General features: G+C 38.5%; 1 protein-coding gene and 1 non-coding gene across 2 annotated transcripts in view; both read right to left on the reverse strand.

Annotated features, from left to right (window-relative positions):
• Positions 1–1,303: 1,303 nt before the first annotated feature.
• The window catches only part of NSD2 (nuclear receptor binding SET domain protein 2), a 73,115-nt gene continuing 47,572 nt past the window's right edge, over positions 1,304–26,846 (reverse strand). The window contains exons 11-23 of the mRNA XM_086747546.1: positions 15,948–16,079; positions 14,756–14,879; positions 13,535–13,735; positions 12,667–12,846; positions 11,453–11,609; positions 10,509–10,714; positions 9,958–10,061; positions 9,433–9,702; positions 9,222–9,338; positions 7,300–7,441; positions 6,853–6,959; positions 5,035–5,239; positions 1,304–4,122 (exon numbers count right to left, since the gene is read on the reverse strand). Coding sequence (XP_086603672.1) covers positions 3,854–4,122; positions 5,035–5,239; positions 6,853–6,959; positions 7,300–7,441; positions 9,222–9,338; positions 9,433–9,702; positions 9,958–10,061; positions 10,509–10,714; positions 11,453–11,609; positions 12,667–12,846; positions 13,535–13,735; positions 14,756–14,879; positions 15,948–16,079 — 2,214 coding nt within the window. The 3' untranslated portion in view covers positions 1,304–3,853. The remainder of the gene's footprint in view (positions 4,123–5,034; positions 5,240–6,852; positions 6,960–7,299; positions 7,442–9,221; positions 9,339–9,432; positions 9,703–9,957; positions 10,062–10,508; positions 10,715–11,452; positions 11,610–12,666; positions 12,847–13,534; positions 13,736–14,755; positions 14,880–15,947; positions 16,080–26,846) is intronic.
• Positions 7,599–7,729, reverse strand: LOC147601031 (small Cajal body-specific RNA 23). Its single transcript, XR_015258587.1, has one exon.

The raw sequence follows: 26,846 nt of genomic DNA on the forward strand, positions 1-26,846 counted from the left end.
TGTGCTGCAAAAGATATCAACATTTTTGTGATAAGCAACGCTGGGAAAAGAAGCCAAAGCGCAATCGTTATCACCTCCATATAAGCTTACAACGTTATTTCCATGGAGTCTCTTAGGACACCTTGGCCTGGAAGTTTTCACTATGAAAGAACAGCCAGTGCTCTCCCTGCCAAACCACGCTTGCTTAGTATGCATTGTTTCACTTTTTTCTTTAAAAACAAACAAACAAACAAACAAAAGGTGCAAACCCAACTATATAGAGCTGTTTCACAAAAAAAAGAGTTAGCAACTTCTTAAATAACTAGGAATAAATTTTAATATTTAATAAGACACTGAAGTTTCTCAAGCAGACATGGAATAATGTGACTCAACAATGTGGAAAAATCCCAATAATATGTCTTTCAAGATATTTTGCTTTTCCAAGCAATTAAAATTAAAAAAAAAGCCCTAAAAACTGACCATGAAGACACAGCTATTGAACATAACAGACATTTAATTTGATTATTTTTCCTAGGTTGCATGAAAATACATCTAGTGTATTCAACTGAAAATTATTTCCATACTTGCTCATGTGATAAAAGAACAACAGATTCTGAATTTGGCCATCATGTGCCAGCTTTAAAGAGTTTGCTGGAAAAGGAAAGACATCTTTCTACCTCAATGGGCAAGACACTAAGTACGTAATCTAATACCACATAATATGCCACGCTTGCTTGCATGTTATTTAGATGAATTTGGAACAGAAAATCTTTTAAGCTGCTGAATGCTAAAAAGTATTGAGTTGCATCATGAGAAAGCTTAATTTTTCAAGATTGTTTTCCCTTTCCCATTGTATTTCAACAGCGGAAGAAGGAAACCAGTGAAACAACTTTTATTTTGTCTTCTTTTTTTAACAAAACTTCGGCCTATTTTCCCAGTGCTGCAGAGTGAGGTACAGAAGCCTTCATTAAAAGACATTTAAAAAACACCTTTCCTGATTCAGAAAACTAAAATTCTACCAGATCACCACCTGAGTGACTTAGCTGAGCGCATGGGGTTACACGGTCAGTAAGTATTAAGGGAGAACATGATCCACATTTATTTTAACAATCAATCTCCACAGCATGTGACCAGCAGAAGGAATGAATTCCTAGCAACTCAAAAGCAAACTCCCGGATTGCAGTCTCAGTGATGCAAGCCCTCATTGGCCCAAAGGTGAGTAGTAAAGGGCAGAGAAGAGGTAGAAGGAATCAGAAAGTCAAACAGCCACTTGCTACGATCTGTATGTGTAAATTTAATGTCATGAAAAGAGCGCTGAGAAGGATTGCGTTGAAGGCCAAAGTCTTTATTTACCCACAGACAGATACAGAATGGGTGGCTGTCCTGCATCCTGCCATACTAAATGTACTTGTGAGCCCACCGCAGAGGCAGGCAGGGAGTTGTAGGCTCCGCGACCGAACTTAAACCAGACGGCGTTACTGCAGCAGAGCCAGGCAGTAACTATCTGAGACGGCGGCTTCTGGAAACGGGTATCTGCCTCTTAGGACCTGGGGCATAACTGTTCCAGAGTGCCAGAGCTGTTACACCTATATATGAAGAGGAAAAAGCAACGAAACAACTAAAAAATTAACAAATTATAAAAGCAATGGAATGTAAAGGTAAAATTTTATAATAACTTATTTAAAGGTATTCTTACAAAGCCTTCTTACATGGTATAGTATTCAAAGATGGTCCCAATGACATCAAATTCCTTCATTTTGTTTAAAAGTGATGAGGAAAATCTTTCTGCTTTACTACCTGATTTCACTTTCCTCCCCTCAAAGACCAATATTACAGAAACATACATAATACCATTTTTTGGTTTTGATTTTAGGCACAGGCCCATGCTTCAGTCCTGGTATAACAAATACCTATAGCAGAGGGAAAGTTTCCCTCAAAATCAATTGAGAAATATTGATTTTTAGCTCAAGTGCAAGGCTTGGCATACCACTTTAAAAAATGCAAACATGTAACACTTCCCCCTATTTTGAACTGTGCTATTTTTTCAAAATTATTTGAAAAAATTAACCTTCCACAGTGTTTCTAAAAATTGATTAAAAGAACAGAGCAGTTAGGTCACAAAATAGAAACCAAAGAGTTCAGGATAGGACAGTGCTACATTTAAAACCTCTTTCAATTAATATCTTCTAATAAAATCACAGTTTTCATATGTTGGGAACAAATGGGCATTTTGAGAATTCCAAAACCTAAATCTGCAATCAAATCCTGAAGAAATACTTTGGAAAAAAACCATACACTTTCATGATATAGCAAGGCTTCATTTTCAAAAGGGCTACACAGAGTTTCTGCACTATTTAAGGCAAACTAAGCTAGAACATACACAAATTACTAAATGGACATGGAGGTGCACACGTTGTGTTTACATAGGCTAGGTAACAATGGCACAAGGCAAAACTTACTTGTAACACTGCCTACTCACACACCAATGACATGCACTGGGAAGAAAACAGGTAAAGACATTTTTCTTTACCGTTTTTTCCTAGTTCTAATCTTATTTTCATCAATACTAAATCTTGTATATTTATCTCACCGCAAACGTGAGAACCTAACGGGAGTCAAGGATTCAAACCAGCTTTGCTGACACAACGCAGTGGTGATAAAGATCGTCAAGAGCAGAGCTCCTGAAAAAGTATAAAGAATAATTTCAAACAGTCTGTCAAGTCAAGTAGCCAGTTTTACACAAACTTTATCACAAGGAACAGTCAGGCTAAATTTCACATTAAAATTGTTCCTTATGTGCTTCTTCAAAAATCTATTTCAATTTTAATTAGTTGTTTTGAATTTAGTTGTTGCACTTCAGTCAAGTTTCACCTTCTTTCATTCGTGGGTTTTTTTTTTTTTTTTGTTTCTTGTTGGGCATTTTTTTGCTTTATCACAAAGTTGTAATGCTTGGACTCCAAGCATTCCAAAGAAATGTTTGCCTCTGCGTTTTAATTGACATTAAAGAAAAAAAAAAAATCAAGTAATTTTTTTTCAAATAATAGGTTTTGTAAGATTTATTTTTATTAAGACACAAAAAATCCTAGAGTATTGGGCCTAGTTTGCAATACAATATCCCTTTAAATCCAGACCTGTACAGCTCTGCAACATCAAGTCACTTCTATTTCACTGGAATGAAATACAGGAAAAAACAGTATAGAAAAAAATCTCTTAAAATGTCAGATTTCCCCTCTCTGGTACAGGGTGTGCCTTTCCCACCACGCATTGTATTTCTTGGTGGAAGGATATTTAAAAACACGTTCGTTTAAGACTCGTTGGAGAGCTATTTTGTAATGGGTGTGGTTACAGCGAGAGACGCACCTGGATGGTGAGTGGCATTCAAGCACTTGCTCAAAAACACACAAGGCAAGCAAATCTCATTGGGACCACAGACCAAGCCATTTCTTACTTAAAAGGACTTGCGAGCTAATAACTTCTTTCAAGGATATACTATTTTTAACATCTGTTGGTTGACAAATACTAATCTCAAAAACCTATATTTACGCCTACCTGGTTTGATTTTAACCTACCTCCAACGCTGAAAGTATTCTGGAGGGAACCTTTTACATTCGTAACAATTCAAGTGTAACTGTAATGCTGAGTAACAAGTTTGGTTTGTCCTGAAATTGTCTGAACTATGCAGTTCGTTATCAGTGCAGAAGCAGCAGAAGACTGCTGTGGTTGGCTCAGTGGATTTATAAAAACAAAAACAAAACAAAAAAATCCCCCCCTCCCCTGTAACCTTTACAGAATATATGTAAAATTGTGTCCTTCCCTGGTCATATTCACAACTTATCTACAAGATAGTGTTGGCAGTAGAAACTGCAGTCCATGACTATTTGCATTCAGCTCTCATCCATCTGTTCCTTTGCTTTCTCCTGGGCTTCAACTTGTTCAGTTTTTTGCGGGGTTTCTCAGTCTTCTGAGTTTCAACAGAATCCACCCCGAGAACATGTTCAGAGCAGCATAACTGTCCATTCAACATAGAATTTAGTACTGTCCCGTCTTGATGTTCCTTGCAGAAAGAATTTGGGCAGAAGTGGCAGAAAGAAACAGAAGGTTTGCCACAAACATCACAGTGGTGCCAAGGACACTCCCACTTTCCTGTGATCAAAACCAAAGAGCCCATTAGCAGGGAGAAAAACCTGTCATCACCTTTTCAAGTTTCATGTTTTAGCAGCTGAACAACGCACGATTTCCCTGACAAAGCAAGACGAGATGGCAACTACTGTGGCTACTCTCAAAAAATCAAAATGCTACATCCTACCACTAAAGCTCAACTGATAGCAGTAAGCAGCAGACGTGACATCCTTTCATTTAAATACAGCAGTGACCTCCAGCTAGAAGAAATTATTCAGGCTTTACTCAATAGCATTTTACAGAACTTGCAGGCTGGTAGAGTATCCAAACATCCAGTCAACTGCTGTGTACCGTTAAAACACTCACGTGTTTTTTACAAGTTTTGCTCAGGGACAGTTGATGGGCTTTACCTACAGATGCTCTTTTGCCCCAGCATGTCCTGCAGTCATTGTTTTACTTGCTTCTTGGATAACAGGTTTTGCCTGCTTCACTTCTTCATATCCCACCTGCCACGGCCGCCTGTGGAACCAGGTAACTCCTGTGCTATCTGGAACAGCAACCGGATGTCTGCTGCCCTTAACGTTTTCCTACTTGCCTTATTCCACATGCTGCTACTATTCTTTTGGCTTGAACTCAACTGGCTTCATGCATTTCTTAGATAAAATTAACTTTCCTGTGACAGGGCCACAGTGCTCCTACCAAGTGATGTACTTAATTACTCCCACTTGTAAAACAAAAGGCTCATTTTGCCAGAGGCAGGAGGAAGGCCATGATTTTGTCTCCATACTCAAGAAAAGCTCCTACACGATGCACGAAGTTCTTACCATATGAAAATAATGTTTTCCAGAAGACACTCTTGACAAGGTTTCAGTGCAATAAATGAGGTACCTACACAAATTCTTTATTCACACAAGTTTAAGAGGCAAGCCAACTCACCAAAAGGACGTTTCACCAAGCCAAGGCAGGAGAGATGATACGCTTTAGTACAAGATTTCCTGTCGCACAATACCAGCTGGCCACCGTCACCACAACGGAAACAATCGTCTTCAGATTCTTTCTTCCCTTCATTTTTCGTTCTGCGTCTCCGAGTTCTCTTTTTGGTCTTTTTGCCTTTGTCTTCTGAGGCATTAGTGGAAGAATTCTAAAAAAGTAAAATGCAAATCTGTAAATGCCAGTTTTGCAAAAGAAAAATATTACACAACCTAGCCAAAAGTTTGGCATGCCTGGCAGACAGTGTACATAGGCAAAAATTTGACTTGTTGTAGACCTGCCCTCACCATACCTATCTGTGTTAAAAACAAACAAACAAACAAAAAAACCACACTGATCCTTGTGAAAAGTCTTCCTGAAATCAGATCTTATCCCTACAGTCCCTTCTTACTGGAAAGCTCTTCTACTTTCGTATCACTGAAAAAAAGTCTTCCAATTACCAGTCTAATCTACTTGCGACTAATTTACCCCCATTTTGTTCTTGCACCACCAATCACTTCACTTCAATATCCATTTTCTTCTTCCAGTTGTGTATACTCATGCTGGAGTTACTAAAACCAGTCTCTGCCTCTCTTGAAGAACAGACAGCAGGAACTGTAGCTGTGCCCATAATGCTAGAAAGAATATACCAAACCTTATCCTTATTTCAGTCTGACATTCTACTGCTTGCACTTCAACTCTTCTTCACCAAATCATATAAAATTCACTCTGGGCGTTTTTTCAACATCCCTACCACCATTCCCTCCCCCTCACCCCAGTAATCATTACTTACTGTCTTTACAATTGGTGCATTCTATCTACCAATGCAGACAGCCCTATAAAACTGAACGGTAACATTTTATTTCTTCATGGCTGTCTGCACAAATTGATCACAAGCTTATGTGAAACCACGCTTACACCTCTCCCTTAACAAAAACCAGCTATGTGAATTCTGGAGATTTTAAGTCCACCCTCTGAAGTGCCTGCCACTGAGTGAAGGACATGAAGGTGCAGCCTTTCTACAGCCACAGCTGAGATTTTTTTTCTCTTGGGAACGTACTTGCGCCTTCCCTCGCACTCTTATGCCAGCCCTTTAGGAAGTGCCATCAGCTTCTGCTGGATTACAGGTTTTAAATTATCTGACATGAATCACACAGGCCAACTGGTATAACTTTTTCCTCATTCAAAACTCACATTTTTTTATTCTTCAGTTCAACTGAAAAATTTTTAAAAATCTTAACAAAATAATCATATTTTAAGGTTTAGATGGGGGTAATAAAAACTGCAATGTCAGAATAATCTCACTGACTATAGTTAGGCTTGGTCTTAATCAGCTCCTAGCTCCTACAGCCCTTTGCCTCCCCACACTTCAAATGGGACTGGGAAGGTTATTCCTTCTGCAACACCTTTTTTTAATATGCTTTTTATTCCAGAAGCTAGTGCCAGTAGCTAGCAACACTTCTTATTCAGGACTCAAAGTAATTAATTTATCATAGGAGAAAGTGGGAGAAAAAAATTTAGGATGTTGCCAAAAGCTGTATCACCTGCTGTACTATTACAGTGTAAAAATGTATTCTTTAGCACCAAGGTTATGTCTGGCAAAAGAATGTTTCCATCGTTCCAGCAAGGGAAACAGTAAGCTTTTTCCTCAGAGGAGAGCTAGCATCTGTTCAAGCTGTGTTAGCCCTTATCATAACACAAAACCGGTCCACCAACGCATACCCCAAAAGGAAAAACAAAGCTGGTAGACAAGACATGGTCAAAATCTCTTGATATATTACTTGCCTTTGGTCTGTCCCCAAGAAATCCACTGCAGTTTGGGGCACCACATTTGCAGACTGTTTTTTCATTGCCCAGACAATCAAGGTTGTAATTAAAAGTCAGCTCTGTCCCTGAGTGAGATAAGACGTAGCCTTTCATTATGAAGGACAAGGTAACAAAGTCAATCAACATTATTACAAACAAGTACAGATTTCATTATCTGTCTTCTGGTTTTGTACTTGCTTGCTGGTCTACTGTCATAGCTTTAGATATATATAGATATACGTGTGTGCGTGTGCACACAAACCAGAACATATATATTATTATTATCAACACTTGAAGAAAAGATGTTGTTTGAGATCTCTACAGAAATATTTGCACTGATTCAGTTAAACCGTGACTGTCCCACTCATAACTGCGCAAAAGGTTTTACTTAGGGAACAAAACCAAAACCAACATGAGCTGATATACCTGCAGGAATGTCGCACACAGCAAACAGGCCGACGCGAGTGTCTCCATTTACTGTCCATTTTAGAGTTTCACAATTTGGTTGGCAGCTGTGATTCATAAACCGAGAATAGTTTCCTTTGGGGCCAGCATCGATAATACGGTCCTGGAGATCAAACCAGCAACAGAATGAATGTTTTTTTCTCCCCTCCTCACAAAAAAAAAAAAAAAAAAAAAAAAATTTCCGTAAATTATTTCAGTAGTTCCATTCAAACCAGACACGGTGCTGCTACCCAGAAGCACACAAGCAAACTGATGGCACGTGTTGTATTGAAAACTGTAGTGTCTCATGTGGCCTCGAATGGGACACTCCCAAAGCAATACTCGTGCTCTAGCTCACGTTTTCCCAGAACCCATCGCAGCCACGTGGCAGGATAAGTGTTCTTGTGAGCACTGTGGTGGTCATGTTAGAGAACCCCCTCCCTCCAGAAAGCCTCAAAACTCAAACTCGGTCCATTTACCTTTTACTTTGCATTCACAAAGCTGTGACGCATTTACAAATACTGCGCTTTATGGTATTTACCAAGTCACTGCATGATTACTTGCAGAGATTGCCAGTTTCTCACCAGCTTTCTTTCCCCAAATCAGCCTAGTTTAAACAAAAACAAGTTCTTGGTAAACTAAAAAAAATCCCATCCTTACACACAATTGCCTTTTAATTTCTATCTCCACCAAACATACCAGACATTAACAAAACAAAAGTCTTGAATTAGCCACAACTGTGTTTCTTTGCAGAGCTGCTTAAGAAAGCTTTGTTTATTTATGATATATTATTATAGCTTCCTTCTAACTCATTTTTATAATGCCCATGTATGATTTCATGACTATGTGCACATACATCCAGCCACTCTAATGCCATGAGCATTTTTGTTAGAGCCACAATGATCATTTATTAACTACGGCAGGAGCCAAATACATGTTCAGTTCAGATATTTAATGCACTGGCGTTGTATGTCAGTTTAGTAGAGGGGTGAGAAATTTAAGTGTTCAGAGAAACATGGTTTCATCATTCTTGTAAGGTGGTAACTCCTGTGCAGGAACTTCTCAGTTACAGGAGTAGCAAAAATAGTAGCTGTGGAAATACAGAGCAGGACCATCTCAGGCAAAAGAAAGGTGACAAGGCCTGAAAAAATATGCAGGACTGAGAGCCAGCTCCTGTTTTTCTCCTAAGTAGCTGCCTGGGAAGCAGTATCATATATATAATCAATACTCCCTACTGTCCAGGTTCTCCACTTTCTTCCCCTTCTCATGAACAAAATACTCAGAGGAGTGCAGAGAACCACAGATGCCAGATTCATTAGCTGCCTTAATTAATCTGCCAGATTAATTTGCTGCAGAATCAATTTGTGGAGTGCTGGCTGGCAGCTAACGCAAATAGCGATTTCAGAAAAGTTTCTACAAAAGCACAAGCCTAGTTTTCCTATAAATGAAGAAAGGGTCAGATAGTTGCAAAAAAGATTAAATGCTCAATATAGGAAATTGCCTCACAACTACACTCCACACTACTCTTAAGTGAGATTTTTTTTTTTATTGCTGTTGAAATTTTAGTAAAAGGATTGCCAGCAGTAATTCTTTCAACTGTATCATTACTATTTCCTGAAGCTTCATACTTTCTTTTAATACTAGGCAGATAAATACTTTTGCTGTACTTGATTGCAAGCCACAAAGCACAAAAATTTGTAGACCTTGATATATAACTTTATTATCTTACACAGTTAGAAGTAATGAGATGCATTATGTACACAGAATGGAGCAAGCACAGAAGAGACAACATTGTGAATATGTGAAACTGTGGGATAGCAAAGGTAGGAGAGTGCCCTACCAAGCTGATCAACAGAAGGAAAAGAGATCAAAGTAATAGTATAATTAAATGTAAAATACTCTACCTTATCAATAGTAAGCATATAGAAGTGGGTAATGTCATTTTCATGTGCATACTTGATTCTTGCCATACATTCCTCTTCATCAATCAGCTCACCGACATACTCATTTACAAACTCTCCCTGAAAGACACCAGCATCACTAGTAAAGCATATACCAAACCCACAAACAGCATCACAAGTCACCAATTCTCTGCCAGGCAAGAACGATTCCTACCTTTTTAATGTCCCTCTTGGCGACCAGACCCCACCCTTTCCCATCGGTTTTGATGATCTTTGTCTCGGGGTACTGACGTTTCGTAAAGCACTGGTTTTGGCACCGTTCTCCCGCAGGACAAACTTGTGGATGGCATTCGTACATCAGCATCCGATTCAGGCACTCGGAATCAGAGCCACAAGGGTTTTCATCTGTGGGTTTGCAGTTGCACTTGGGAATCTCAGAAATGTCAGCAGTATATATCTGCACTTTACCACAAGGCTTATTCACCTGAATAATACATTAAAATAGTTCAAACATCACTTAAAAACACTTGAATTTGTTGTAAGAGTTATTACCATGGTTACTAATTTGGTTTTGCAACACTAGATGTTCAATGGAAGCAAAGTTTCATCATCTCATGACTCTAGAAGCACAATTACCAGCACATCATTACAACCTCTCCTCCCCATGTCACCATTCAGCTCTTCCTCTCCACGGTGGCTCAGACCTTTGAGTATCCTGTGTAGCTTCCTCACACTTTACCTTAATATGCTTGTATGGTGGAGGTTTACGTTCACTTTCTTGGGTTTCTTTGGCTTCTCGCTGTAGCTTTATTTCTCGAAATCGAGCTTCAGCTTCTTGCAAAGCTAAAAAAGATTGTTGTATTAACAGAAACGCTAGAAAGAGGATTACTCCCCCCAAGCTGACTTGCTCATTGCCATGTTTGTTAAACAAAGAATCATCTTCTACTTCCTAGTCCCATCCAATTTTCTTGCAAACAAAGATTTCTGGAGTGTTAATGCTCTTAACAGATGTATCAATTCTGCTCTCTCTTTCCTAGTTACACTCATGATTTCCCTTCCAGAAAGCAAAATCAGTCAGAAATAATTCCAATTTGATGTTAGTCTTCTACAAGCCATGAAAACAATACTTTCATTCAAAGTTAGTAATGGTGACTTCTGCCCAAAACACCAAACCAATTTTTTAAATTGAATATTGTAAAACAAATGTACAAAACCAGTCCCAAGGCTATGTCTGAAGAAAGTCAAGCATGCATATCACAAGACTATTTTTGTTTACTTCTAGCCATGTACCATTTTTGAAGACTTTTCCAATTCCTTTGATTCCCTGATATCTACTCCCTCTGTCTCCCTCCATATAAGGGAACACTCGCGCTTGGTGCGTCCAATAGTAATCCTTAGAACCAAAGAAAAACACAGGAAATTCTCCGATTTCGTGCTTCATTTTCTGGATATTTGGGGGAACATTTTTCGGATGGCAAACTTCTGCAGGCCACCATCTAGCACAGAAGTACAAATAAAAAAATACAGCATTTTAGTCAAGCTCTTTCTGAAAGACGCAGTGTAACAAAATCACCCCAAGCAGCTGTAACTGATTATTATTTCCAAGAGCCAAGTGGATTTAAATTCCTTTCCTCCCCCCAATCACTTGGCAATGCGAGAGGACAGGACTAGAAAAGGAAAGTCTGACGCTCAAATCTGTGGGACTTTTATGCCTGCAAGATAAGCATATACTTAAAGCTCCTCACATCTGGTTAGCAAAAACATCATCTTTAACACGGTCTGCAATCACCGTAATTGTCCAAGATCAAGAGACAGCTGATAATAGCTATTAATGCTTTCTGGGATAAACCCCACCCACCTCCATCTCACTCAAATCTCAACACTGACAACCCGAGTGATTTATCTCCCAGCCTGCAAGGCAGTAATTTAGCCAATTACAACTTATACCAGCTTAATTATTTGAAGAGATCTCTGAAACAAAAGGGGGTGAAGGCTCATACACTGAAGCAGATGTCAGAAGACTACAAGGAGCCCAGTATGGGTAACGCCTTGGCTGAGAGCGGCAGTGAAGCTACAAGTCTTCAAAATTGACGCTTGCAAGGGGATGGGGTCCCTAATTCACAGAGGAATGAGAAATCTGCATGCAGCAAGGCTGGCCTACAGAAGCAACCAATTGTATGATCCTTAATTAAACATGCCAGTACTGTAAAACAAAATATATCCGCTCATCAGACCTGTAATTTCCCAGTTTAACCCAAATAATATCCTGGAAATGGAGCTTCTTCCCCGCCCTGCAGTCATTGCAGTACCAGCTCCCATCTGGCATCTCAATGTTTAGGCAGTCTGGGTGAAACGCCGCAGGACACGACTCACAGCACAACAAGCTTCCTCCTTCAGAGAAGAGGACAACAACAACAACAAAAAAAAAAGTTGAAAATCATCAAGGTACAAAAAAAAGCTTTGCATTCCAGCCAGGTTCAAAGCAATGCAATACACAAATACACACGTGGTAGGTTCAGTTCGAAAATAAATGGTTAAAACACGCTGGCCTGCAAAAATGCTTATCATTTAGTTGTGTTCAGAAACCAAAAGGTCCTTACTAATTTGAATGCCTGGCAGGCTTGGGTCAGTAATACATACAGAATAACAAGGAAGCTGCTGACAAAAAAGCCAGAATAATGCACCACAAATTACAATTACTTTGTTTTACTTTAATGACTACAATATAGTTAACATAATTTAAATATATAAATATTTCACTGTATGCAAAATTTTAACAATAGATTTCTATCTTTTTTTTTTTCCCCTGGAGGGAGAGGGAATGAGGTTGTTAGTTTGTTCCGCGAATTATCAAGTGGAAAGTTAGCTGCAACCTAACAAGCTGCTATGCTGCATGTTAATTTGTTAACAAATCAGGTAAACTTTCACTGCCACAGTTTAATCAGCACTATGCATTTTGTGGTTCTCAAGAAGAAATACATCTATTATACAAAATAAAACAAAACACCCTTAATTAGTGGCACTCCCAGCAACAACTAATACTGATTCAATTTGCTGTTTGCTGCTAAACTGAAAGCAACTCTTAAAATATTTATGTTTTAATATCATGTATTAGCAATAAAGAAACACAAAAAGCTTCAGCACATTGAACACAGGGGGAAGAATAGAGAAATACTTCTCATTACACGTCTCTGGCAAATAATTAAATCAGGCTTCTGGTTGCTGGATGAAGTCCAAGTAAAAACATTCTTTCAACAAATCGTATCTGCAAAAAACGATCCTCAAAAACCTGCAGCAGCACAAGACAACCTGAAGAGAACCTAACAGAGCCTAACTTAATATGCCACATTTCTCATAATTTTCTATACACAGAGTTGTAAAATTAAATTTAAATAAAAGAACAAAACGTTTCGATGCTGCATTATGGAAGAGTTTTACATCCGTTTACCTTTTGAACACACAAAGCACCAGCTCACATTGACATGCGCGTGATGACTTTTCCCTTTCATGGCAGTGAAATGATTCGTACAAACAATGCTGTTGGAAGCGATGACTGCACATCCCGCAGCAATGCAAACGTCTCCAGCATGGTATGCGACAGGACAGCGAACACAACGCATCATCTTTCCTAGCAAAGCAGAATACTGCCATATTATTTTGGAACAAAACTTTTATTATTAGAGCTAAAAAAACAGAGTACTGCCTGAGGCAGCCTATATACACAAAAATAAATAGATCAATTATGTTTTCAAAGTCTGCGTATTTGCATTTAGCAACAACACTGAGTTAAAAAAATCTTTAAAGAACCCTACACTGAGTTTAAAACAGTAAAATATATAAATGTGAAGGCTTTAACTATACACACCAGGGTAGATAAGCTTGCCTCGGTCATGCAATTTTGTCTACAGATGTTGCCCAAAGCTAAAAATGTGCAAAGAATCAAATGTCTCCACACTTGGCAAGCCTCGCTGCAGTATTTGGGCATTCACTGCCCTGCCCTCACGCTGCTCAGCCTGTCTCTCATCATCATACGTGCACTCTAGATTTCATTCTCCCTTAAGAAGAAAACATGGTTAACTATAGATAATTGAAAGCTAGTTAAAAAAAAAAACAAAAAAAAAACAACACAAATAAGGTAAATACTAACGTTGACTAAAAATGATTCAATTATTACTTTTAAAAATATTCTGAATCAATCAATAGTCCACGCATGCCTTAAAAATTGCAGCTAGCAGCTTTTAATTGGACAGATTCCTTACCTTAACATACCATAAACAGATTTATTCATCAGTCATAAAAACGTAAAATGAAACTACCTTTTGAAATTCGTGGATGTGAGGGGTTACTAACATGACAACTTAGGCAGCTGTGGAGAGGACATCGAAACCCCCTGTTCTCAAACACAGTAAGATGAAATTTTTTCACACAAGCTTCATGGTAGAATTTTCCACAGTGGGATACGACACAGCGTTTCACATCTGCCTTTCTCTCTTTACACACAAAGCAGGTATGCACACCTAGTGGCAAAAGTAATACAAATAATGTAACTCATTTTTCATCCAAACATGTGAATTTAAAATGTGTCTGTTGTGAGCTTTTGTTATGCATGGGGGAGTTGTTTTTTTGGCTGTTTTTTTTAAAACAAACTCATATAAAATTCTATTATTTGATGCAGCAATCTATTTACTTTAATGCTTTAGTGCTAAATACTAATTACTCAGATACAGTTAAAATAAAGTTACGATGCAAACCCATTGCAGTTAAAGTGTACACAGCAACACCCAAAGCCTTCCCGATCTGCTTCTCCGTTCTTATTTATAAGCTTCAGTACGCCAGGACAAACTGAATTTTTTGGTTTCTTTTTTTAAAGCAATGAACTAGGATGATGGGTTGTCTGTGAGCCTGCGAAATTAGAAGTAGGTCCACAAACCAAAGACAAGCATCCTCAGATCTCCTTCCTGGACTGCTTGGAACAGCTTTATTTTGAAGCAGCCTTGTTCCAACAAGGTTTACCACGCGTACTGAACCAAGCTTATGAGCAAGAACGCAAGTCTTTTACACAAAGTTTTAAGTTTAAGAACTTCCAAGCAGTTATTAAGGGATTAAAAGCAAATTAAATTATTAGCAATAAGGTAGGCTTTTAATAGGAAAAGCAAAAGGTTGATACAGACACACAAAGGACTGAAAAAGGACTGAAAACGTTTCACTTGCTGCTTTTTTTTCTAGGATTTCTTAAGTCTGTTGTGACAGACTTTAAATCTAATCTGTAATTGTAATCAGAGAGCAAATACTCTGCAATTATTAAGCCAATGGAATTTAGATGAATCAGCCAAGTTGCAAGAGAGTTCTCACTGAACAGTGAGCTTTCTAAAACACAGCACCCATAACGGTACTGTATGAACTCCCACCCTGTCAGGCGCCAAAGGATAAATATGGTTTCACCAGCCAGCCACACTCTGTCCAGGAAGGTTTCCTAGAACAACATATGGGAAAACTACAACTTTTTTTTTTTAATTAATAGAAAGGGACAAACTTGCCTGATGTACATTCACTACAAATGAATTTTCCTGCTGGTCTTCCAGAGAGGCCAAGACAGCTTACATGAAAAGCTCGATAGCAAAGTCCTTCACACAGGAGGAGATCACCTGTTTTTTCACACAGCTTTTACAACACAAAGGCATTGAATGTTAAAGAAAAGTTCATATGTGGAAAAAACTGTTTTCTTTATTCCTTTTCGTATACTGATCCTCAAACTCCCTTTTCCCGTTGTTGGAATAAAATTTAACAAGTGAAAGATAATTTTACAAGCATCATCACATGCCCTGGCTTCCAGTTGAAACAACAGAGCCATTCAACTGCTGGAAATATCACTCACAGAACCACGGTTCACGAGTAAATACAAACTGACCAAAAAAAAAGGAAGAGCAAAAAAGCTTCGAGAAATTTTCCCTGAGCACACTGATGCATCCAAGTAGGGTTAAAAAACATCCTTATTTTCCTTTTCCTTGGCAAAAGGAAATTAATCTAGGTGGCACAATGATACTTCTATGTCTGAGTGGTTAGCAATGACACATGCAGAACTAAAAATGAACAGAACAATAATGCTGGCAGAATTTAAGGGATTAGCCAACATTTAAAAATAGATATAACCTCATCATCACTATGTACAAGAAATGGAAACGGAACTGCTTGCTCAGTCTCGTGAAAACAAATTTGATCTGTTTGTATTTTGTTTATCATTTCATAATCTAAGACCTCTGCCAGAATAGTGTGAGAAAGCTTTTTGCTTTCAATTAGCACGCCACACACACGCTGCTACCAATGCATCACTGCAATTGCTGCTGCGCGCAGAAGCACAAAACGCGGTAGGTTTTACTTCCTCCTCTTTATTAACAGACAAGCCAGCAGCTCTCCTCAATCCTTTAACTGGTTACCTTGCAACACTCATGCACTTATTCTGAGGTACAAATTACGCTTATCTTAGAGATCTGGAAACTCAAGCAGAAAGGCTAAGTCACTTATTGGAGGTTAAGGAAAAAAAAAAAAAAAAAACCAAACAACTAGGCATGAAGGGTTCCATTTGTTGGCACGACACCCTCATCACTAACAGACATCTCAGACACGTAATAAATCTGTTTCTGTCCTAATATTCTCATTTTCATATTTAAAAAGACCTCTTCTAGGAAACTTCAGAAAACACGGCTCACTGCCCCAGCTACCATCTCTCACCTGACACACATATTCTTTTTTTGTTCCTGTTCCTCGCTCAGATTTTTTGGATGATATAGACACTTCAGTCTGAGTTTCATCAGCACTTTCATAGGGAGACTCTGACCGCTCATCTCCTTGGCCATCGGAGATCTGAAGATTAAACATACATGTTAGAGAAAGCAGTCATGTACCGTCAATTCTGTACAGAATATCAACTGAAGGAAGCAAACAGACCGCGATTCAGACTAGCAGATTTAGGCACACTCTTTCGGTTTTGTTTCTCCCACCTTTAAAAAAAGCTTGATTAAAACCAGAGTATGGATTTGTGGAAGTCTCACCAAAAGGACTAGATAACAATCATCCTCACAAACTCAACAGCAGCCAAAACAAACCGCCAAAACTCTGCGATATGGCATTTTATTTATACTCAGTTCTGTAATACAGTTAGCTAGAAGTGCCTAGCCAGTAACACAGGGATAGCTTCAAATCCCTTGATTAAAGTTTGAATACGTATTTTATGGGAGAGTAACAGTTCATCTTAGAAAGAAACTTGCTAAACTTCAAGCTGCAGATGAAAGTCTCTGACCCAAATATTCTCCAAGAAAGTGGGAACAGTATATAGAAGGGAGGAAGAAAGAAGTGGCTCTCTGAATGCGTTTAAGGAACATCATAGCTAACAATGAATTCAAAATACTACAAAATATAGCCCTGTTATGGATAAATCTCATATAACAGAGATAGATGTATTAAAGATTGAGGATTTAAAAAATATTCATAATTTACTAAAAAAAAAAAATCCAACCCAAGGAACATATTTAAAAGAAACTATAGGGCAGTTTTCAGTTCAATAGAATTTAGGGGGGAGGGAATGGACAACTGAGTCATTTGTCTTATCTCACGTTACACCAGAACATGCAGAATTTCACACTGTTGCTCCTAGATGGTACTCAATGAGTTGTGCTTCATTAAGTACGTTCTCCAGGAGAGCATCATAATTTGGAATTGCAAAAGAAAAAAAAAAAAAAAAACAAACAAAACAAAAACCAACAAGCCAACAAACCCAAACCAACCCAAAAACCTGTCCCTTCACTTCGAGTTTGTTCTAATGGATGGTCACACAGACCATCAAAAATACTGCCTCATGTCCCTTTTGAGTTGTCTAACTGCAACTCACAGTGGATGATGCTTTCTCCAGGTATTTATTAAAAGTCCTTTGGAAGCAGACATTTTCCTCCTGAGGAAGCATGCTGCAATTAAGCCCATTTCAACCCATTGTTGGCAAGCCAGAATGCCCTCTAATTTTCTTCCTAAGGAACTTTCTCCAGCGAAAAGAGAATTTTGGTGGGTTTTCTCTAAACCTTATCTGTACTTTAGAAAGGTTGTTGAAAAGTCAGGCATGAGAAACAGAGGCAATGGCCCATTACAAGTCTCCTACGCACAATAACAAACCAAATCAACATCTACTTTTCTTCACCACCTCTGTTCTGCTGTGTAAGGATCTCCCTGAGTCTTTTTAATGCAGCACTGAAACTCACTGTGAATTGCCGTAGTACCTCAGAGATCAGTTTGCCAACAGCTGTTTGTCAGGATACAGACATCCTTTATATGAAGAATCTGCTTTCTGTTTTTAGACATACGATCTCATATTTATCTATAGTAAAACACATTTTATTAGAAATTGCCCAGCTTACTTAGTAATGGAGACAACTATATGCAATCTCCCTATCAGCCCATCTCCATGTAATGTGCAAATTTATTGGAAGTGATTTATTTTGAAATCAGAGAGAAAAATGTAAAGCCAAACCCGGCCTAGCATTAGTCTTCATAAAATCGTTTTAGAACCACTGGTTTCGAGTGATTACTTCTCACTGTTGCTGCCAACTAACTCGCATTCCTCCATTTAACATTTGCTTTCCTTGACCGTATCTGAAAATATTTTGTAAATTGGATCAGACTGACGGTTGTTGGTTGGTTGGGTTTTTTCCCAGATTACTTGCAAAGGTTTAAATGCATTTCCTCTGTGAAAACGCAGGCTATCAGCGTGATCCGTATCTACACTTCACTGATCAGTACTTCAACTGGAGTGATGTGGAGATTCTGCTCAACCCTTTAAGAAGTGGTTAAAAGAAACTGCATGTAAAATCATTGCTTTGGTCAGGCATCAGGAGATCTCTGTCCCCCAGAAGGAGCCGTGAGACAGAAAACTGCAAATGCAAACTGAGTGCGTGGCCAGGAGCAGCCACTTCTTGCTGGGAAGGGGCAGATAAAGAAAGGTAGCGTGGGAGTTCGGCCACAAAAACATTTTCCCTTATGGTTTAAGTAAACATACACACATGCTTATTGCTGTTTAAACTATTCCCACAGAAACATTAATTAGTATAAGCAGTGCGCTACTCTAACATTTTTAGTACCTCATTATGTTCCTGTTTCAACTAGCCAGAATTAGTCATGTTTAGAAAAGAAAGAAAGAAAAAATAAGCTGGAAGGTCTTAGATCTGTATTTCTTTTCTACCCAAAAAAAACCCAAAAAACAACCAAACAAGCGGTCTTATGTTAACTTGACACTATGGTGGTCCCCCATCTTTTCCCCACACCACCAAGGACACCTAAAACCCTGAGAAAAACCATTTGTGCCGCATTAAGAGTTAAGATAATCTTTCCAGCAGCAAAAGCTTGAGAAAAACACTCCTTCCTCTAGCTCACTACTTCTGAAGTCAGAGCAGAGAAACAGAACACATCCACTGACAAATGAGTTTGGTAACAAGAGAATAATGTTTGCTTCAAAGCAATGGTTTCCTAGCTTTTCTTTGGTTTATTTACCTGCAAAATGTTCAAACAAAGGATGCAGACCCCTATATGGAAAGGTAACCCTATCAGCAGATGACAGTTTTTCAGAAACCTCCTAGATGTAGGTCACAAAATCCCAGCTATTTGCGAACCGTAGCTTGACAGCCATTTTCTTACACAACTGAGATTTTGCTGCCTCAGGATTAATGCACCAGCCCTTTGTTTAAATTAAATGGTTACTGAGCCAAAAAGGAGCAGGGCTGGCAAGAATCAAACTCTACATCACAAATCCAGCCACAAACCCCAAATTCTCTCAGCCAGTTCAAGATAAAACTTGGCAATTTACACCCGCCTAGAGATTAACACCGGATTTCAAGCACGAATACCACCGCACACGGCACGAACAAAATACCTGTAGTGCATCAACCGTACGGCTACCAGACAGAGTATCTTTCAAGATCTCCCCTTTACAGCTGTCAGGAGCCTCACACACTCCACAAATCACATGCTCTATTAACCACCAGTTCTGCACTACGCAGACGAGCCTGGATACCTGCTCATGGCTGTTGCAGTTTCTAAGAATCAGTATGTTTGTAAGAAGCTCGGCGACGTAATTCTACCGCCTGACGCAGGCTGCTGCTGCAGAACGCATCTCTTGATGCCTGTGACCATGACCAAAGGTTGAGCCACCACATCCAACAGCCACGCGACGTTTAACTCGTGCACAGCTTGCATCCGCTCCACCATCATCTGAGAGCTTTCATACCAGCTAATTTTAGGGAACGAATAAACGGGGAGGCTAGCAGATTCCCCGTTATAACAGACAGAATCAGTTCTTCAGGATAATTCAGCGTTTGACCCTAATCTCATCTTATTTTTATCTTGCAGCAGGCAGGCCAGTCTCTACCAGCCATCTCCCTTTGCAGATAACCCCTGCTCTATACAACCATCTTTTGGGAAAGCTCCCTCTGTGAAGAGAGCCAGAATTCAACAACTCCGCTCCTGAAGTTATCCCAGAAAAGCTAATGGAAATATCAGGGAAGTAAAACGAGCATCTGTCCCTTCAGGCCTGTGCAGAAGCGCCTGAGATAACCTTCATCTAATGTTTCCCAGAGAGGACTTACGAGCTTATAACAGGTAAAGCACGGGATGGCTGGGTAAACTGTGTGTGTACCCCAAGCAGGCTGCTGTGGCACTATCAGGTTCTGATTCACCAAAGGGATAGTTCAGTTTTGCAATAAAAAGAACTTTAGGTTTAAGAGTCACTAACTGAAGAGGATTTTACAAGACAATTGCTGGAAATCAGTTCCCGCTGACGTGAAACACAGTCATCTCTAAAATTAAACGCAGCGCTTTTGTGGTTTGTTAACACAGCTTTCCATCACGGAAGATGTAGTAGTCCACATGCAAGTGCTCAAATCACAGCATTCCATAAAAAGCAGTGGTTTTCTGCGTGTTTTTTTTTTTTCCTTTTTAATTGTTAAGTTACAGACGTAAATCTCTCCCTGGTGATCATGCCACAGCTTGTCTTGTCCTTACTTTTGTAATATAATCTCCTTAGGAAAGTAAATGGCATGTAATTAACTCTCCTAATATTCAGGCCAAGGTTCAAAGTAATCAACATTTAGATTAGTGGCAAAGCCTGTTAATTAGCAATTTGTAGCAACTGCCGGTTTGCTATTTTATTCTGGTTTACATGTTGAGTAATTTCTTATTCCTCACAAAGGCAAAGTACTATTTTTAAGAGTACAAATTTAGGGGAAAAAAAGACAAAGCTGTTCACTTCAGGTTTATAGGAAGTGACAAGTTCTTGCAATGAAATCCTACCTGAACTCTGTAATCACCCCCACTTTTCATCAGTAATAACGATGCTGCAACATGGAAGATACCCTTCCTCTGCTGAAGTTAGTATCATTGCAAGCACCATCAAACTTTGCATTTTGCACATCAGGTAGGCTTTCCTTCCCATTTCCTTCAATTATCAAATGTCAACATGATTTTGTGAGGACTTGCTGGTAGACGCTTTCACACCGCACCACGTGAACCCTGAGCAACCAGGTGGCATTTCAGAAATCAAACCCAGCTCTTCCTACCGGAAACTGCACATCTGCGTACACAAGTGAGAGAAAGGGAAAAAAACTGGCCTAAAAACCAAATCACGAGGAGCTTGGCTCTTCATTTGGGCTGGACCGGAGCTCACTTCAGGGATTAATGAGGTTCAGAATACAGTTGCTCACCGTCAGGCTCCCAGGGCAATCGTTCCTTTCCCATGTGTATCAGCTATTATTCACTACTCAGGCACGTAAGACTCAAAGGGAACATGTAAGGACACATTACAGCAGTTTTCCAAGTTCTCTACAGCTCTGTTACTGGAAAAATACTTGTTACTGAGTCAATCTGGGACAAAATTTCGGCATCTCTAAATTCTTTGAGTTTAGTATTATATTTCTACTGGTGAAAAGATAGAAATTGTGGCAATGTGTCATTAGTTTAAGAATTGAGTCTACTCATCTCAAGGTATTTGGATCATACAGCTTATACTACTACAACTTCTCTTTGGCAGTAGTTACTCAGACCCACAACGGTACAGGAATCAGCACATCAAGAGCTTGTATCCCTGAAGTATTTTTAATTTTCTCCTAAACTATATGCTAAAATTGCCTGTTCACAATAAATAAGCTTTCATTGGATTCTTTCCGACAAACATCAACCTATTTTTAGAAAGATTATATAAGAATGCTTATAAAAGCAATCTTTCACATCAGTTCTTAACTGAATGAACATGCTTGGCATACTGCAATATTTGATGTATAAAGCCAGATTACACCAGCAACCGCCACTCAATACTGGGCAATTGTTTAATTGCTAAATATAAGGATGAGATTTTTTTTTTTTTTTTTTTTACTGCTTCCTGAACTACTACTTCTCATTTTGTGCAAAAGAGATATACAATGTGCATACACATGCAAGGACTGTGGAATAATGGCATTTCCTTCTCACAATTATGTTGTAAATAAGAATTTGTTTTTGATGGAGGCTGCTGGACAAGCTAAGAAAAGAGGATAAAATGTGTGCAACTCTACACTTAAAATAAGACTTAAGACACTAGGGTATTAAAAGGAATTAAACTGAGTCAGCTATGCACGTTTTGTGAGCTTATATTCTTGTATTTTGATTGAAGCTCTCTAAAAAGATTTGGGGGTAGGGGGGAGGGGAAAGAAGATGATTTGACAGCAGCATTGTGTACAAAATCACTTCTCAAATGTTTTCTCTATTGCAAGACTTTCCTCAGCCGCAACACTGAGTTTCAGTTAACTGCATAGCTCACTGCACTGTCAATCAAAGCTTTCAAAGCACTAACATAGGGGAAACATTTCTCACACCATTCAGTACATCTAAACACTGAGTTCAAGTCTACAATAAATTGTAAGCATTTTTGCAACCAGGTACCTGATTCCAGTCTCAGCCACACACCTCAGCAGAAATGCGAGCCAATTCTTCATTCCCTCTGGCTTTTTTATAGAAAGAAAAAAAAGAAAAAAAAAAAGTTGGATGCAAGCTGGTATGTACACTCAGCTTGCATATTTCCTGAATCACGTGGGTGAACTTTGCAAATGGTATCCTTAGTTCCACATCTGGACAGTTGAAATTTCACTTGTTTAAAAAAAAGAGGCACATACTCTGAGTTGGCATCCAATCATACTGACACAGTACACGAAAGGATAGCCTGAAATTTAGAAATTCAGATGATGCTGTGTTTCAAAGAAGCAGGTGAGAATGAATTGAAATACTTATGTGCTGCATCTACTCACTCACTTGAAGAAAAAAAAAATTTTTTCTCACATTTAAAATTTTCTATTTCCTTTTAGATCGCTCCAAAATCAAACAGTAAATACCAGTGCCAGCAAAACCACTACACTGTAATTCCAAGGAAAAAGAGGTTCAGAAATTCTAGGTGTGAAAATAAATGGCTGTACTCATCCAATCTGCAGCCCAAGAATTTTAAAAGTTACCATAGTAAGAATCATAGAATAGTTTGGGTTGGAAAGGACCTCTAAAAGGTCAAAGAACATAAAACGCAAGTGGTTCTGCTTGTCAAAACTGGCCCTCAATCAGCTATTGACCTGGTTATTAAACATGCTTTTTGTTTTAGGCTTAGGTCTTCATTTTTAAAAGATGATCTATCAAAGCATATTTGCTGGCTCAATGTTACCCAAAGGGCAAGGAGGGGGTGGTGTCTGTTTTCCTTCCCTGTAAGCACCTCCTGGCTGAAGATGTCCTAAAGGACTAAAGCATCAGCATTCGTTAAGGCAAAAACTCATGCCCCACAGAGCAGAAGCAAGTTTGAAATACTATTTTCTCTGTGTTAGCAACTGCTAGCAACTGCAAAATGAACAACATTCACACTTCTGTGCTTATCAGATTCACTAGGACTTCTCCGCTCCTAAATCCAATTCAGACAAAGCTTTCCCTGCCCAGTGTTTGAAGGTTCAAAATGAATTTGGAAATTTTGAATGAAAAGGTTGCTAACATTTACACATTTATGGTGCCCACACTGGAATGGGCTCCAACAGGTACTACTCCACCAGTTGCACACCTTTTCAGGTTTTTCTAGCTACCGAAGTGCAATTTTGATAAAAAAAAAAATTCTTCCTCAGAAAACTCACTTTATTAACTCATTCTGTCTTATAAAAACACTTTATATATTACTCATACATGCTTGCTTAACAGCGCTTCTTAAGCATGAAGAATACAAGCTTTGGTCTTAGTCATATTCAAGACAACGTTGCTCTTCCGCCACGTTGTGCTAAAGCAGTTGTAAAAGCAACTAAAGGGCAAATTTTTCCAAAGCCAAAAAAATTACCCCTCCCGCTTCGCCCAGTTTTACTCATGTATCTCTTGTTTTATAATCCGTTATGTATACTTATTTTATAGCTAAGGGGATATAAAATTAAAACAAAACACAATGTAAAAATATTTCCTTCTGCTTTTTCGTTTGGTAGGCAAGTCACCTCCAGAGCAGGATCAGCAGGATCCACAACAGAAAGGGCCCACAAAGAGTGACCTACCACTCCTCCAGAGTTGTCTTAAGACCCTCAGCTGGTTTAAGTGGCATCCTCTCTCAGGTCCTCTGCTCTCTTTAACAGGTACATTGCATCTTTTAAGAAGCATTTTGGAAGCATGTTTCCATGACTTCTGAATGCTGTTGGCTACTAAGCTCCACTTTGCTTAAAACTAAGGAGACTGCTACAAGCTCAGAGCTCCTGATGTGACTTTAGAGTCAGTGACTGCTATACCAGTCACTCAGGAGGAAGTGCTCTGGTCTGGCTAGGAGCTTTCTCTAGAAAGCTTGGAGTATGCTTGTTCCAATAAGCAAACTCTTTAGTCTTTCCACAGAGAAACACCAACTGCATTTTTTTTTCTTATTAACAAGATCTCAATGGCTAGAGGGTTGGGTTTTTTTTTAATCTAAGTGCAACTTATATAAGAGTAAGTCAATAAACAACATACAATAACAAATCAGACTGTATTCAAAAGACAATCTATCGTGCACCCACACGGAGACAGAAAAACTGACAGAGCCAATTGAGTTACAGTTAACATTTCCTTTATTTCAGTATAAGAATTCCTGAACTGAATGAAGAATGGTATTTTGGCCCATACTGCTAGACTAGATAAATTCTTTAAGTATGCGGTGCCACAAGTGTACACAGTACTATAATAGCAAAAAAAGACGGCCTGGGACAAGTTTCATTTTTATTATTAGCAGAAGTTAGACGATTCAGATAAGGATATTATGCATTTCTGAATTTGCCTGGAAAGTTAATTAAAACTCTGAGAACATTTTAAAACATTATAAAATTGCCTACAGATACTCATGATATTTTGGTAGGGGATGTGGAATAAAAACCTACATCATGTAAACATTCAGTAAACAGATTCTCTGCACTCTGAAGCCTAATTAATACACAAGATGAGAATAAGTACATAAGAAAATTAATTTTCTACACAGAACGTGCTGCCAAAGAACAAGAGTCAAGCCTAGAACTTTTATCCATGTTAAAGGAGAAGCATCGTAACAAAACTGTATGATCTGGTAGTCTATGCAGGTCAATTCAACTGTTAGAGGCTTTAGCAGAGTCTTAGTAAGAAACAAGTCCAATTACTCGCAGTGTTCACAGAAATGTACCCCTGACTGCTTAGTGGTGCTTTGAAAGAAGGGGGGGGAATCTATATGCATATAGAAAACAAACACAGGAAACAACTGTCTGTTAAGTCAGAGGATTTAAAGTGACATTGTATATTAAATTATCCTTAAGTATTCTTCTGAAGAGAAAATTATCTTGGAAGGAAGGCAGAATGAAACACTAGAAGCACACTGATTTTCTTTAACAACTTGCAAGTTTAGCTTCAAGTATTTTTTCTTTAGGGCAGTAGTTTGTTTTAAATAACGTTAATTCCTTTACTCCTTCCTGTTCCTAGGATCTCAAAGACAGTTATTTTTACATTCAGAAAGCATGCCTAGAATATTTTTAGTTGTATACTGTAGTACAACTAGACTCCAGGATCAATAAATGGAGCTGATGTACTTTTCTAGTTGCGAGTTGTACACACCTCATGACTACCTTCTCAATTAAATATCTTACCTTTAAGAACTGTATGTGTGTTTTCTCCATTGTGTATACATGGTAACACCCATTTAAAAATGCAGATAAAACCAATCTGCCTCAAATCAGTAATGAGAAAAAAAAACTATTTACTATGCAGAAAAAGAGCAAAACTTAAGGCTTGCATTATTATAACTTGTACTATTAGGCCTTGGAAACGCAAGAAGTTGTAGCTATAACCAGCAACTGAGCTTGTTTTGACACTGGATGTTACAGAAAGAAGAAAGAATTCCCTCTAGGGAAGATATAAGGAACTTAGAATAAAAGCAACATCTTCAAGATCTTTCACAGGCTTCTTTAAACTGCCATCTGCTGGTCAGCTCCTGCTTCATGAGGATATGATGAATAAGAGACTAGCTAAGAATTTAGAGTATTACATGTTCTTTATTTTGTCCTCTCTTAGAAAAAAAAAATTGCAATGTCTTTGACAAAGTTCAGAAGTAGTATCTAGATCCTGCAGGGTACTATTACACTTAGCTGCTGTCAACAAATCTGTCCAATTTAATGAAGCTAGCCAATAACCACAAAAATCGATTGAAAAGGTCAAGTAGTTATGTTTCATGCAAACACACAAAGTGTGTCAATAATCTGGCAGTACTGGTAATGTAAAGCCTTTTTTATTTCTTAAAAAAATACTAGTTACACTCTACTGGCATCTACTACATTATCAGGGGGTGGAGGGCCAAGGTAAAAAAAAGTAATGAGAATACACCACTGTATATCTTCTCACAAACATCATGAGCTTTTGGATGGTTACACCAAGTCTTACATAGGCAGTAAAAAAACACTCCAAGCTTTTGCAGACTCCGAAATGTTGAGTATCTTTCTCACATCTGGCCCTACTAGTTGATCATTAAGAATTAGATTTTAAACAAAATCGTATTTCACATGAAGTACTGGAGGAAATGATCACTAATGTCAAGTGCCTAGAAGTAAAATTAAGTATTTTGTTTCAAGATTAAATGGTGGTATGAAATTTATTCATTCATGTGTAAACACCTTACTGCTTCTATCCATCCTTAAAACAACTTTAGTGCCCAATTTTTTGAAGGGAGCGAAAGCCTACCTTTTAATCTGACGTCAGGTCTATAAACATTTGTTTATTCTTAAGGTAGAAGTCTAAACCCCCACCTCAGTCTCTCCCCTGTAAATTACACACCGAAAAGTAAATTATGAATTGGAAATTTGGCTTCAACTAATTTCATATTGTTTCAAGTAAACCCCATTAAAAAATACCCTCAATAACAACAAAAAGCATCCAAAATATATTCAAAAAAATTTCAAATAAGATGCGTCTTTCAAACAAAAAAAAACCTGAACACGCCCTTCCTATTGAACACACCTTTCCTAGAATTTAGATGCAATGGACTGACATTACAGAGGTGTGCATCTAGCAACAGTCCTTAACAAATAACAGTCATATCCAGGGTCCATTCTGGAACCAGCTGTCCAGAAATAGTGT

This window comes from Chlamydotis macqueenii, chromosome 4 (genome assembly GCF_036417535.1).
Source record: "Chlamydotis macqueenii isolate bChlMac1 chromosome 4, bChlMac1.mat, whole genome shotgun sequence".
In the NCBI taxonomy this organism is placed as follows: Eukaryota; Metazoa; Chordata; class Aves; order Otidiformes; family Otididae; genus Chlamydotis; species Chlamydotis macqueenii.